This window comes from Anabrus simplex, chromosome 3, assembly GCF_040414725.1.
Source record: "Anabrus simplex isolate iqAnaSimp1 chromosome 3, ASM4041472v1, whole genome shotgun sequence".
NCBI lineage: Eukaryota > Metazoa > Arthropoda > Insecta > Orthoptera > Tettigoniidae > Anabrus > Anabrus simplex.
This window is the reverse complement of record NC_090267.1, coordinates 16,605,791-16,621,748: the sequence shown is the minus strand read 5'-3', so window position 1 is coordinate 16,621,748 and position 15,958 is coordinate 16,605,791. Positions and strand designations below refer to the sequence as shown.

Genomic DNA, 15,958 nt, shown 5'->3' with positions numbered 1-15,958 from the left:
CCTATTAACTTCCATATCTTCCCCACAATTACCAATGAGCCTATAATGTCCTTTAGTTTGATTTCCAACTCTCACATTGAAATCGCCCATTACAACTATCCTTTCCTTAATATCAATATAATGGTCCATTATTGGACATTATAAATTTTCCAGCTAACTCATTCTTGGTTGCCTGCATTTCGTCCTCATGTGCTAAGTTGGGCTCATCGGTTGGTCCTTAGCACACCTACCAAGACGCAAAGCTAGTGCATACCGTGGAGGCCACTGCATAGGCTACTTGAAGCCACCAGCAGTGCCAATCCACTATGACAGACTGTCTCACTTCCAAAAATTGATGCCTGCCTGGCTATCAGATTATATAGATGTTGATTCCCATAGGGAACATGAAATATTTGTCCTGAATGAGTAAATTTATAATACCAATATAATGGTCCATTATTGGACAACATCTATTACATCTGATGGCCAGGCAGCATCAATTTTTGGAAGTGAGACAGTCTCTCATAGTACATTGGCACTGCTGGTGGCTTCAAGTAGCCTATCCAGTGGTCTCCACAGTATGCACTAGCCTTGCGCCTTGGTAGGTGTGCTAAGGACCAACTGACGAGCCCAACTTAGCACATGAGGACGAAACACAGACAACCAAGAATGAGTTAGCTGGAAAATTTATAATGTCCAATAATGGACCATTATATTGGTATTATAAATTTACTCATTCGGACAAATATTTCATGTTCCCTATGGGAATCAACATCTATATCATCCTTTCCTTGCTACTGACCTTGTCTATGATGTTACTCAATGCTTCATAAAACTTGCCAACTTCATCCTCACATGCACCCTCATATTTTGAGTACATCGAGATAATTCTCATCATAATTCCTGCAATAGCAAGATCTACTCAAATCATTTGCTCATTTAAATGCCTAACAGAAACTATTGATGATGATGATGATGATGCTTGTTGTTTTAAGGGGCCTAACATCGAAGGTCATCGGCCCAACAGAAACTATTTTAAGTACACCTGTCAAGTACACTTTACAATCTTCTACCCCTTCCTCGTTATCTCCCATTACCCAAATATCATTAACTACTAACACATCCAGGGGCTGATGACCTTCGATGTTAGGCCCCTTAAAACAACAAGCAACAAGCATAACATATTCAGACGTATCCTCTTTGCTGACTTAGCCAGTTCTACTTACTTTCTTTCTTCCTTCCACAAGCCTCAATAATAAGGAGGGTGGCCCCAGTTAATACAGGGTGTGACCTTGAGCGCATGTGCCACACATGGGAGCATCTGTCTGGTTAGTGCAATTTGGAGAAATGCCACGTACAGTAATATCATACCAACGTTGTCCCATAACCTCCCGACATTCAGATATATGGCAAGGCTATATTGTTGGCCTTTCCAATATTCATTTTTCATTACCGAGGATTGTATAACATTGTAAAATGGAAGGCCTCAACACTAGTAAGCCCTCCATAGTAATGTGATAAAACTGCATCAGAATGGTCTCCCACCAGAAACAACTTCAAGAAAACTGCTCCAGAAGGGAGTTCGACCCTCCAGAACTTTGGACATCATTAAGAAGGTAAAAGCTGCTGTCCTGAAGGAAAATTCACCAACTCAACAAAACCTTACCAGCCACACCAGCACATCTACTGTATAATACAAGAAGATCTGAACCTATTAAGGGGCATAATGCACATGGACATGCTTTGAAAGCAAGGCATCTTAAAGAGCGGTTCCCTATCGCCAGAAAATTATATGAAAACTACCTAGCAGGGGATAAGTGGCAGTCGGTTGTCACCCTGGATGAAGCATAGGTTTATTTGTACGACACCAACAAGCCCCGAGCAATTTACTATCATCCAAAAGGCCAAAAGTGTCACTAAAACATCATCAAGGAAAACAAAGAAAAGTTTGCTATGGGGTTCATGGTAGCGGCAAGATATTGTGCCTGGGGTAAACTCAAAATACTCAGAGTGCCAAAAAACATGAAGATTAACACTACCTTCTTCCAGAACAAGGTCATGGACACAAATTTCAAAAATGATATCCCTTAGCTGTACAGTGAGGATTCTTCAAATGTCTGGATCCACATGGATAAAGCATCTAGTCATACTGACAGATCATCAGTCACTTACTAAGAGAGAAAAGCAGAGACAGGTGTCCATGTGACACCATTTAGTGACATCCCTGTCAAACCCACGGATGCCACACTGATGGATTTCTTTGCCTTTGGTCTCGTGAAAAAGAGGATGGATTTCTTTGCCTTTGGTCTCCTGAAAAAGAGGGCATTCTTTTAAATGTCTCACCTCTGTTGACGGCCTTTGGAAAGTGTGCAAGGAGGTATTGGACAGTATTCCTCTTCCTGCACTCCATCAAATTCTTCTACAGTGGAAACTGAGATACAGGGCACTAGTCCTTGCCTGTGGCTATCACATCGAGTATGACCGGGTCTGGATAAAAGGAATCGTATAGGACAAAAGGAATATCAAAATCGTCCAAACTTAACTGACGCAACCCTCCAGACAGATATCTCCCCATCAAATTCCACACATTTGCCAAGTTATTTCCAAGGAGCATGCTCATAACTTCAATGTTCCAACAAGTTGGGACTCCATCTTAGCAATGAATACAAGTTGTATTGCTACCTGGATGAGTAAGACTCAGAACGCTGGATTAGACTGAGTACTGAGGACGACCTAGTGGTTATTACATATCCTTCTAGGTTGCATAAATTCTTGTATTGTGGGGACATATTAAAGGCATTCTTTAAAAAACACTACTAGGTACTTACAATTGTAAGGACACTAATTTCAAAAACTGCTGCAACTGCTCCATCCAGCAGTGCTGTCAGCATTGCCAACAGGCTATGATCTTCCTGAGCAAACCATAGGCTGATCAATGGGAAGAGTAAAAATAATCAGCATCCCGCTCCCGTAGCTCTCTCTAAACTTTGTTTTTCAGTGACTCAAACAATTGCTGGACGTTCTGATTGTTTTTCATGAAAATAAATCACAAAAACTTAACGGAATTGTTCAGAAATAGCTAAACGTAGCTGTGACATTAGAGATGGCTGTACATCTTGCACCTGCCAGTACAAACTTTCTAATCATGAAGTAAACAAATTCATAAGTAAATTATTGATATTTTAGAAAGGAGAAAATAAATTGAGTGGAAGTGGAGGGAATACAACTTGAGGAATTGTACAAATACAACTAAAAACTTGAAAAACATAACAACAAATATTTCCCTCCATGATGACACAGGCCCATTATATAATGAACTGGAAAAACTGATTATACAAATTGACCGTCAACATCATAAAATCTAGTCATTCACAAAAAAAGTGAGGAAAAATCAATAATTAGAAAACTCCCCATACACACACACACCAAAATATCCTGCAGCCAGTAAGAAAAGTAGCAGTACATATGTTGGTGCATACAAGGTAATATAGAATGAGGGCCGATGACCTTCGTTGTTAGGCCCCTTAAAACAAAAAGCATCATCGATATAGAATGAACAATAATGCATAGTGGATTTATTCCTCTTGTCTCATGATTTTAGATGAAAATTTTGTAATGTCACTGTCAGTAGTTTTACCAAATGAAGAACATGAAGTCCATGGCACTGAATGCAAACCGAATCAGCACTTTGTTTCAGGTAATGATATCTCAAAGTTACTGAGAATCTTACCAGGGCCCTGTAGGTAAGATGAGGGCAATCATTCTCCAAAGCATAGGGCCTGCTCAGTTAATTTACACTGAAAATAATTAGTGTTAAGTAATCAATCTTTAAACTATCCATGGGGAAAAATCATAATTCCAAGATTCTAATGTCAAAAACTACCCACCATTTCCAATAACAATGAATGACATCCAGCATGCCATCACCACACATCTTATGACCATTTACATCCACAACATACATCATACCTACCAGACTACCACCTAGATGTGTCGTGCAATGAAACATCTGACAAAGTAACTTTTAAAACTTGGAGAGTTTATGTCTCTTGTTATGCACCAAACATCCTTCCATATGAAATATTACATAAATTATAGATCTGAAAATCTGAATACGAATTAAATTCTGATCACAATAAAGTAATCAGGAGGGATACTTACGAACGATGTACTTCCTGTGCCTTCAAACCAGACAGGTTCTGCCTTGACCTCTATTTTCTGATCCATTTCACACAGCAACAGATGTCTTTATATGAAAAAATGAGCCGAAAATTACTTGCACCGACTTTTACTGGAAAAAAGTACAAGAAATATATTATTAGGGCCATCATTTATAGACCAACCAAGTAAACATGCAGGCCTGTAATTCTTCATTATTGTCAACATCTTTATCATACCCACACAGCTCAGTCTTCTACGGAAACCAAATCACAGGGACAAGGCTTTTATTTCAAACATCCCACATGCACTGCCTGGGACTGAACCATGGGCACCTTGGGAAGAAGCCAGAGACAGTGCCACTTCACTATCAGTGGCTCCCCTAGGTCTGCAGACAAGTTTGATACAGATCTCCATGTCACCATATCCTGTACTACCCTGCAGGTCTGCAGACTAGTTTAATACACATCTACACTATGCACTATTCTGTGCTTGCCTACCCATTTCTACAGAACTATTACATCCTCCATCTATTCAGATCTGTACTATTTCCTGACTGATACCAGATTCCTGTTCTCAACATGCATTCCATTAATCTAAACCTAAGGTCAAATTTTACCAAAATTTTTCTTCTCTTATCAACCTTATTCAAAATCTCATTATTTGTGACCTGAAATATCCATCTGACTTAATATATTTGGGTAAAATCACAAACCAGAGTTTTCTATTCTTTTTTTTTTATGTGAGCTGTTATCAATTTTTCACTTTGCTAGTATGAATGCTTGAGTGTTTTCATAATATGAGTATACGAGTTGAAATATGAGTATACGAGTTGAGCACTGATTTTCTACAATTATAACAGTAAAACTCTTCGATGTGGGGAAGATATTGAAGCTAATAGGAATGGGAAACATTTGCTGGATATATGTGCTTGTTGGGATTAGCAGTTACAAATACATTCTTCAATGATAACGCTATTCATCAGTGCACATAGGAGGGTAGAGGCACCAAATCCATAATATAACGTATTTTAAAAAAATTAAGAATTCAGGAAATCCATTTGGAATGTGTGGGTTTATCACAAAATTTTTGATGATACAGACCACTGCCTGATTTTTGGTCATTTAAGTAACTCTAGGCCTAGGATGGAGAAAGTGAAATCTGCCTCCAGATGAATAAGGGTAGAAAATCTCCATGATAAGGAAATTGGACATAAGTACATAGATATGGTTAGCAAAAAGTTCCATACAATGTATAGTAAGCAGGTTAAGGATGTAGAAAGAGGATGGGTAGCAACAAGGATACTGTAGTAGACACAGGAAGGGAATGCCTAGGAAGAACTGAATGTAAAGGTGGGAAAAATCAAACATGGTAGTGGAGTGATGAATTGAGGGCAGCTTGTAAACTTAAAAAAGGGCATATCAGAAATGGTTCAAAACAAGGACTAATGCATCTCTACATAGAGTATGAAACAGAGTGATACAAATACAGTAGTTGCTGCGTCCAAGAAGAAGATGTGGGTAGATTTTGGTTGCCTGTTGACTCTACTGGGGACTATGTGATTAAGTGTACATTATTAAAAGCAACCAAAGGCATTTATGTTGACAGTTGAGAAGCAGTGAAATTTGATGGTCAAGTGAGTTCTTGGTTCAAGGTACTTACAGGGGTAAGACAAGGCTGTAATCATAAGCTATCAACTTCATGTTGGTCTGTATTGAATTGCAATAAAAGAAAATGAATATAATGGTCCGTGTATTCAGTATGTTCTTATTGCATTACATCCGTCTTGGTGGTGCTAGTTTTGGTCACGTGACCATCAACACCCGAGAGACAATAATTATAGATGTTGGTTCCCATAGGGAATCTGAAATATTTGTTCCGAATGAGTAAATTTATAATACCAATATAAATGGTCCGTTACTGAACATTATAAATATTCCAGCTAACTCATTCCTGGTTGCCAGACGATATCATCTGATGGCCAAGCAGGAATCAATTTTTGATAATGAGACAAAGTCTCTCATAGTGCTTTGGCACTGCCGGTGGCTACAATTAGCCTACGCAGTGGCCTCCACGGTATGCACTAGCCAGCGTCTTGGTAGGTGTGCTAGGTACCAACTGATGAGCCCAGCCTAGCACACGGGGGGCGAAACGCTGGCAACCAGGAATGAGTTAGCTGGAAAATTTATAATGTCCAATAACGGACCATTTATATTGGTATTAGACAATAATTAGACAAGACATATTAGAACTACTCAAATACAGTAATTGTATAGGCACAAGTTGACATTGTAAAAGTGCATCAGATCAACAGTGATAATATTGTACAAACACTGCAATGCTATGCGATACAAATTCATGCAGTGGTACTAAAACTGAAGTCTATTAAAACTTATAAGTTGAAGAAATTGTCCAAAAACATTTTCCATATAACAACATGCTAAAATCATCATATCATATAGCTTCCACGTATCAGGTTATATGGTGCTCAAATGAATCAACCAAAAGTCTTGGAAATAAAATACATTAGATTGTAAATATAGTCCTTGTGATGTTCCACTGTTTGAAACGGAGTTTCATGTGGTAAAATGAAATCAGAAGCAGCATCTTGACGGCTTGAGCATAAATTACATGTTATAATTTTCATATTTTGGTCCGTATTGAACTGTACAATGAAGTCAAAGAAATATTAATGTTTATTTATTCCACCTATACAATAACTTACATAAAAAGTTATTTTAATTAAGAATTAAAATCTGTGAATAAAATTATTGGGACATGTTTCGCCCTTTATTTAAGGGCATCTTCAGCCTTAATCTCAATATGAAAGATAAAAAATCAGGATCCTGATTGCTCTTAATTGTGGTTGATTTAAAAAAAAAATTACAAATGAATGCGAGGATGATGTAGGAAATATGCTTCAAAAAGTGAGCAAGATGGTTGACAGTAGTTAAGATATTCTTAAAAAATAACATCTTGTAAATCTTACAAACAAATAGTCATATTTTAAACACTTTCTTGAATGTCCTTCTTTAAAAATGTGGTAACAAGATGCATATTGGTAGTACTATAAGAATGCAAACTGCTACATTGAATCTTTTTCAAACGTCAGAATAATGATGAAGAATGTTGCTGATTACTCCAAGTGGAGTTTAAATATATTTTAAAGCTAGTAATGAGACGTTTTGCTGTTCACTCAAATTATGCTGTAGGGGCAGTTCTATAAGAACGCAAATTGTTATGCTGAATTTTGTAAAGCAGCGCCTTGTGTTGGTTGAGGGCGTTAGAGAAAAGTTTGGATCCCAAACAGTTCAAACATCAGAATAATGATGAAGAATGTTGCTCCAAGTGGAGTTTGAATACATTTTAAAGCTAGTAATGAGACGTTTCTGCCGCTCACTTAAATTATGCTGTAGGGGCAAGGAAAATGTTTGTAATAACATATAAAGTTGTTAGATTTTGTAAATCTAAAGTGAAGAGACAAATCTGTAGTCTTCTTAAAGCACGAGTGAAGAAGAGTGCTCAACGGTAAGCAGCTGTGTTAAATATTAGCTGGACAGAGCAACTGTAGCTTCTTCTATAGAGTCAAAAGGGAAATTTGGTTTGAAGTCTGTAACAATAGGAGATTTACATATTAAGGAATGAATGTGAAGGAAAGGAGAGTTCAAAGAAAAAATCAATGTGTGTAAATTCACTTACCTCTTTATTAATGTTGAATTGGTTAACGTAAAGTTGAATTGGAGAGAAAACGTGTGTAATTTTACAATTTTACAATCGAAAATTACACGCAACGTTTTCTCTCCAACTCAACCAACACAAGCCGCTGCTTTAAAAGATTCAACGTAACAATTTGCATTCTTATAGACTGCCCCTACAGCATAATTTGAGTGTACAGCAAAACGTCTCATTACTAGCTTTAAAATATGTTTAAACTCCACTTGGAGTAATCAGTAACATTCTTCATCATTATTCTGACGTTTGAACTGTTCAGGATCCAAACTTTTCTTTAACGCCCTCAGCCAACACAGGGCACCGCTTTACAAGATTCAACGTAGCAATTTGCATTCTTATAGTACTACCAATATGCATCTTGTTACCACATTTTTAAAGAAGGACATTCAAGAAAGTGTTTAAATTATGACTACTTGTTTGTAAGACTTTATCAAGATTTTATTTTTTAAGAATATCTTAACTACTATCAATCATCTCACTCACCTTTTGAAGCATATTTCCTACATCATCCTTACATTCATTTTTAATATTTTTAAAAAAATCAACCACAATTAAGAACAATCAGGATCCTGATTTTTTATATTTCAGATTGAGATTAAGGCTGAAGATGACCTTAAATAAAGGGCGAAACATGTCCCAATAATTTTATTCACAGATTTTAATTCTTAATTAAAATCACTCTTTTGTATTGAATAGATGGAATAAATAAACATTAATATTTCTTTGACTTTATTTTATGGAGCATAAATGTCACACACATGAAGCTTAAATCAGACCATCCCTATATGCTGGATGTGTCTATGATAAAATTTTCAGTTGACAACAGATTAAAAACAACGATTACGAGGCTCAGCTCTAGTTGAAAAGTGCCGCTGTAAAACTCACACTGGCAAGCCAGAGTAGAGCTGGACTATGAAAGCGGAGGAAGGGAAAATCTGAGGGGGTGAATGAAGAAAGGCAGAAGAGGGAAAAGGGGGTCTCACTGTCTTATTTTCTTTTCGTTCATTTTCTAATTTCGTCCATCATTTTCGAGATATACTATAGTGTACGACCCGTTCTGAATTGTTACCACTTTCCTTATCTTCATCTATGCTATCCGATCTCCTTAGGTCAACTCTTCTTCCGTTTGAGACTTCAAGAGTATTTTCATGCCCTTCTTGGTCGTTACTTTTGTTTAGCCGATGCATTAATTCTCGTGGTGGTAGTAGCAATTATTGTTGGAAGAGGAAATGCTACTAGGCAACCATCTTCTCTTAACTCTACTCAAAAGAAAGAGAAAAGAAAGAAATAAATAAAGAAAGGACAAGGTCCAATCCTTAGAAGAATGAAGAGACGGGACTGTAGGAACGTGAAAATGAAGGACTAGGAAAAGTAATATTGTTGGGGTGAGAAGGAAAGAGAGTTAACCAAAGGAGGTCAACTAGCAAAGTTGAACATGAAAAGAATGGCACAACTATGTAGAAGTAATCCCAGATTCAGCTAAGGACCTCATGGTAGCAACCCCATCTTCATAGCCCCTGGGTTCCCCTTTTTTTTTCAAAATGGCGCCCGATAATGACGACGTAGTGTTTTATTCTCAGAGTAAATTAACCGTAAAATGTGACGAAAAGTGCGGAAAATGTTGAAAATTAGTGAAAAATGGAATGTTGTGTGATTCATGTGATCGATGGCATTATAAGTGCGGAAATTGCCCTAGAGACGTAAAAACTAATGAAAATGTTGACTGGATTTGTGAGCAGTGTGTTCGGAATGTTGTTGTTGGGGACGGCGTTGACGAAGCACCGAAAACAGTCGATGAGGAATATAAAAGTGCATTAGAAATTATAAACATTCTAAAAAAGGACAATGAGACTCTTAAAGTTGAAAATCAAGAATTAAAAGAAAGACTGCGATCGCTAGAATTTGGGACTGACCATTCTTCGAGTGATATACCGGTACAAGTAACAAACTGGAGCACGTGGTGTCAAGTAGTTCGTGGATGGCCGGCTAAGAAGAAATCTACAACTGAATTTCCAGAAATAAACATCAGAAATAGGTTTTCTGCCCTAAATAATTTAATTCTGGAAGAAAGTGATCGCGCGTGTGAAACCAAATCATCACGATCCGTTGCCGTGCCGAGTTTAAAATTTAGGCCTAGAATTCAGATTCAAGACCCAGTTAGGCCTAAATCAGCGAAGGTAGCTGTGTTTGGTGATAGCCAAGGAAGGGGAATTGCGGGAGTGATTAACGACGAGAATATAGCAGCAACCGGAGAAATATATCCAGGAGCTTCTATCAGCAGTGTTGTGGAAAACGTAGAAGCAGCAACTAGGAACTTCGGGAGCGGCGATGCAGTGCTTATCATCGGTGGGACGAACGACGTAGCTCGCGACGACGCCAAGAATGTAAGATCACAACTTAAACATACACTAGGGAAGCTGACCCACACTAACGTTTTTGTAGTGAACGTGCCCCACAGGCATGATTTGAGTAGAGACTCGTGTGTGAACATTGAAGTGGACAAGGTCAATACAGATATTGTTAAAATTTGTAAACATTTTTGGAATACTCAGGTTATTGAATGCAGCAGTTTTGAGAGATACTGTTATACAAAACATGGCCTCCATCTAAACAATTCAGGTAAACGAAAGATAGCAAATATTGTTCTAGATTTTATTAATCTTAAGATATGTACTGTAAAACTGGCAACTCCCTTGAGTTATACTACTGACCAGGAAAACTAGTAGAAAGAGCCAGCTGTACTTCAAGCTGGCTCAGTCAACTAGAAAAAAGAAACTCAGGATAGTAAGGAATTTCAAGTTACCCAATTGAAACAGTCAAGTTTTAGGGAGGAAGGGGGTCTGAGATTGCTCTTGGTAAACTGTCAAAGTGTAGTAAATAAACAATTAAAATTCGGTACATTGATGGAATCTTATGAGACTGGTGTGGTGATAGGAGTGGAATCGTGGTTGAAAGAAGGGGTGGGTAATAGAGAAGTATTTCCAGAAGGGTACACAGTCTATCGTAGAGACCGAGGAGATAAAAAGGGAGGGGGGGTGTTTATTCTGGTGAAGGAAACTTACTGTTCACATGAATGGTTTACCGATGAAAGGGATGAAATAATAGGGATAAAATTAGTTTGTGATAATATGAAGGAGGTGGGAATTATAGGAACATACAGGCCTGGAAGAGGAGACATGGAAATCTTTGAAAAAATAATAGATTATACTCGTAAAAACAATAATAATGATATGGTAATAATTGGGGGAGATCTAAATTTGCCTGAAGTTGAATGGAAAGGAGCTGCAAGTGAAGCCCATGAACAGAAACTGGCAAATAAGTTAATTTGGGAGGGAGGATTTACACAAGTAGTACAAGAACCGACTCGTCTCAATAACTTACTAGATGTATTCTTGGTTAAACCATGGGAAATTGTTGATAAAACTGAGGTAATTGAAGGAATAGGAGACCATAAGGCTGTAATAATGGATGTAGGACTCGTTCCAAAAAGGCTTAATAAGACGGTTACAGAAGACAAGAAATTGTACAGAAAAACTAAAGTTGATGAATTTGGGACTTACCTTAAATCACAATTCAGTTGTTGGATAAGTGAAGGGAGTAACGTGGATACACTTTGGGCTAAATTTAAAGGAATTATTGGGGAAGGAGAGAAGAGATTTGTACCTGTTAAGAAGGGTAAAATGACCTCAGACCCTGTTTATTATACAAGGGAAATAAGAAAATTAAAAAGAAAATGTAGAATAGTAAACAGGAAAATCAAAGAGGGTAGGGAGAGTAGAGAAACTAGAAAACAGCTAATGAGGGAACTGAATAGAGTGAAAAAGGAAGCAAAAGAGAATTATATGAATGGCATACTTCAAGAGGGTAATGACCACAAAGGGAAATGGAAAAAGCTGTATTCATATATCAGGAATCAAAAAGGAAAAGGAATCCAAATTCCTACAATGGTGGGAGAAGGGGGTGAACACTATTTAACAGATACTGAGAAAGCAAACCTATTTAGTAGGGAATTTAGAGATTCAGTAGATGATTGTCAAGAGTTGGAAACCAAAACAGAAGATAGAGAGGGAGAGAGACAGAGGGAAACAAGAAGCTTCTCATTCACAAACAAAGATATTTTCAGAGAAATCCAACTGCTTCAGCAAGGAAAAGCAGCAGGAAGTGATCAAATTACTGGGGAGGTATTAAAGACAATGGGGTGGTATATAGTGCCTCATTTAAAATTTCTCTTTGACTATGTCATAAATAATAGTGTAATACCAAAGGAATGGAAGGAATCTATAATAATACCAATTTATAAAGGAAAGGGTGATAAAAGGAAACCAGAGAACTACAGACCAATCAGCCTGACCAGTATAGTTTGTAAAATTCTGGAGAGTTTAATATTGAGGTACATCAGAGGGATATGTGATGATAAAAATTGGTTCATGAGGAGCCAGTATGGATTTAGAAAGGAATTTTCTTGTGAGGCACAACTGGTGGGATTTCAGCAGGACATATCAGATCAGTTGGATTCAGGAGGTCAGTTAGATTGCATAGCCATAGATCTTTCCAAAGCCATTGATAGAGTGGAACATGGAATATTATTAAAGAAATTGGAGGGAATAGGATTGGACGTAAGGGTTACACGTTGGATAAAAGCATTTCTAAATTCAAGGGTTCAGAAAGTCAAAGTAGGAAATAATGTATCTCAGGAAGAGAAAGTTTGGAAGGGAATTGCACAGGGTAGTATAATCGGTCCGTTACTTTTCTTAATACACGCAAATGATTTAGGGAACAATATAACATCAAAAATAAGGTTGTATGCAGATGACATATTTGTTTATAGAGAAATAAACAACATCGAGGATTGTTCAGAATTACAAAGGGACCTTGAAAGTATCCAACAATGGGTTGAAGAAAATAATATGAAGGTTAATGGAGGCAAATCAACTGTTACAACTTTACAAACAGGAGCTTTAAAACTGAATTTGAGTATACTTTGGATGAAGTAGTTATCCCAAAAGATGGCAAGTGCAAATACTTAGGTGTGAGATTTGAAAGTAATTTGCACTGGAAGGGTCATATTGATGACATTGTTGGGAAAGCATACATATCATTACATGTCATAATGAGGCTACTTAAAGGATGCAACAAAGAATTAAAAGAAAAAAGTTACTTGAGTATGGTTCGTCCATTATTGGAATATGCAAACAGTGTTTGGGATCCTCACCAAGAATACCTAATAAAAGAAATAGATAGTGTGCAGAGGAAAGCAGCAAGATTTGTAACAGGGGATTTCAGGAGAAAGAGTAGTGTATCAGAAATGTTAAAGGAACTTGGGTGGGAAACTTTAAGAGAAGGGAGAAAACTAGACTTATAGGATTATATAGAGCCTATACAGGAGAAGAAGCATGGGGAGATATCCGTGAGAGGCTTCAGTTGGAAAATAATTGTATCGGCAGGACTGACCACAAATATAAAATTAGAAGGAATTTTAGCAGAAGCGATTGGGGTAAATTTTCATGCATTGGGAAGGGTGTGAAGGAGTGGAACAGTTTACCAGGGGTAGTGTTTGATCCTTTTCCAAAATCTGTACAGATATTCAAGAAGAGAATAAACAGCAACAGAGAAAATAAATGAAGTGTTAGAGGGCATTCGACCAGTGCAGGTTATTGTAAATTTTAAAAAATGTGTGTGAATAAATTAATTCCATCCCCTGGTCTAAGGAGTTTGGACAGCCAAAGTAGGGGACTGCCTGTAGGGGTGAAGTACAGTGGGGACTTCGAGGGCCCTGGGACCGCTACGGTAGCTGTGAAGGCCCTTCAGGAACTCTGAAAAGTGGTGGCAAAAGGGGCTCTGGTTAAGACACAGCAGGTCGTTATGCTACTTAGGATCCAGAACGGGTAAAAAAAAGAAAAAAATGTAAATAAATAAATAAATAAATGCAATGTAAATATTAATGTTATACCAGTTGTATAGTATCATTTGAAGTAATTCCACATACTGTATATCAGTTGACTATATTTGTAAGTAGTACAGGAGATAGTATAAGTAGAATTTTGTAAACAATATAAATTTATTAAGGATGAGCCGTGTGTTTAATAGAAAATATTGTTAGCGTAAATTGTATAATATTGTATTATAGGAAAAATTTTGTTCTCTTGTTAATTTAATATTTAGTGCTTGACAATAATGTATTTTAGTGTACCATTTGCCACCGAGGTAGACACCTCATTTGCAAATAAGAGATTTTGATTTGATTTGAAATACCTGTTACATCAGGCAGAAGATAATTAATGATGACATTGTTGCCATAAGACCTATCTGTGTCAGGGCGACGTAAAGCATATATCAAAAAAAATTAATGATGATAATAACTACCATTTGAAGATATTTTAATTTGAAGCCATGTAGGCTGCTCTGTGTCAATTTTGAAACTCCATTTTACTCTACCAGTTTCCTGCTTACAAAATGCAAACTAACCTCTGTCATGGTTTCAAGTCATGGCAGCACTGTGTTTTAGGGGTAACGAGTCAACCCCCCTATTTTTTTTTCACTGAAGATGGCTCAAACGAGCCGAAACATGTCTGAACTTGTTTACTCCGTCTAATGACGGATTATATGATGTATTGAATAGGAGGATACTTTCATTTTTCGCCATTGTACAGTGAAAACCGTCAATACGGAATGATTCTAATATCTTGTAATACTGATGGGAGTAAAACTGCGATACGCACCAAAAGATTCTATATTAAACAGCAAAGCTACCACTTCGAAACCGAACCGGATATTGGTAATTGTCTTATTTGGAAATTTATAACTATGACGGGTACGCTTGGGCCATACAGTATACACCCTCGATACTTATCGCTTGAAGTAGTAATAATAGCCAGTATGAAGTTGGGCTATGCTAAAGAATACAGGCATTTGAGTACTGAAATACAGCATCATTGGAGTATAAATCACATCACAAACAATGTGTAACGATCTGTTAACCAATGGAAATAAATATTGTACACAATGAAAAGAACAGATTGAAGGTAATGCATGCACTTGAGGTATTAAGATCTGTACCGTTAGTTTGGGGGAAAAGCGCTGAATTTTAAACGCCAATGAAGCCTCCTAACAGTGTTCGAACATTTATTGCACTATCATTACCGAACGTGTATTTATTTTCAGCTTACCGATCGACAAGTGAGAAGAAATACTACCAATGTATTTCAGGTTCCCGGAAGCTCTGATTAGCAACTGTTTATGTATTAATATACGGTCAAGGTGTACGGCGAAAGCATTCGCCAAGACCTAGGTTCACGGAGGAAGTACGTCATAACAAAGGCTCGGATGTTTAGAAAAAGTCATATTTTTTCTTTGTCTATTTTTTCTTATCTGATTGGGTTATGGTGCAAATCAGTGATTATGGTCACAATTAAGTGATTTTTAATTGTCACATAAATGAAAATGTTGGCTATTCAATATCAATCAATCAATCCTGATCTGCATTTAGGGCAGTCGCCCAGGTGGCAGATTCCCTATCTGTTGCTTTCCTAGCCTTTTCCTAAATGATTTAAAAGAAATTGGAAATTTATTGAACGTCTCCCTTGGTAAGTTATTCCAATCCCTAACTCCCCTTCCTATAAATGAATATTTGCCCCAGTTTGTCCTCTTGAATTCCAACTTTATCTTCATATTGTGATCTTTCCTACTTTTATAAACGCCATTCAAACTTATTCGTCTACTAATGTCACTCCACGCCAACTCTCCGCTGACAGCTCGGAAAATACCACTTAGTCGAGCAGCTCTTCTTCTTTCTCTCAAATCTTCCCAACCCAAACATTGCAACATTTTTGTAACACTACTCTTTTGTCGGAAAACACCCAAAACAAATCGAGCTGCTTTTCTTTGGATTTTTTCCAGTTCTTGAATCAGATAATCCTGGTGAGGGTCCCATACACTGGAACCATACTCTAGTTGGGGTCTTACCAGAGACTTATATGCCCCCTCCTTTACATCCTTACTACAACCCCTAAATACCCTCATAACCATGTGCAGAGATCTGTACCCTTTATTTACAACCCCATTTATGTGATTACCCCAATGAAGATCTTTC

The 15,958-nt window shown here is 37.3% G+C and overlaps 1 protein-coding gene across 1 annotated transcript in view; it reads right to left on the bottom strand.

Annotated features, from left to right (window-relative positions):
• Positions 1 to 15,158, bottom strand: part of LOC136866619 (gastrula zinc finger protein XlCGF46.1) — a 56,408-nt gene extending 41,250 nt beyond the window's left edge. The window contains exons 1-2 of the mRNA XM_067143737.2: positions 15,036 to 15,158; positions 4,141 to 4,270 (exon numbers count right to left, since the gene is read on the bottom strand). Coding sequence (XP_066999838.2) covers positions 4,141 to 4,206 — 66 coding nt within the window. The 5' untranslated portion in view covers positions 4,207 to 4,270; positions 15,036 to 15,158. The remainder of the gene's footprint in view (positions 1 to 4,140; positions 4,271 to 15,035) is intronic.
• Positions 15,159 to 15,958: the final 800 nt, after the last annotated feature.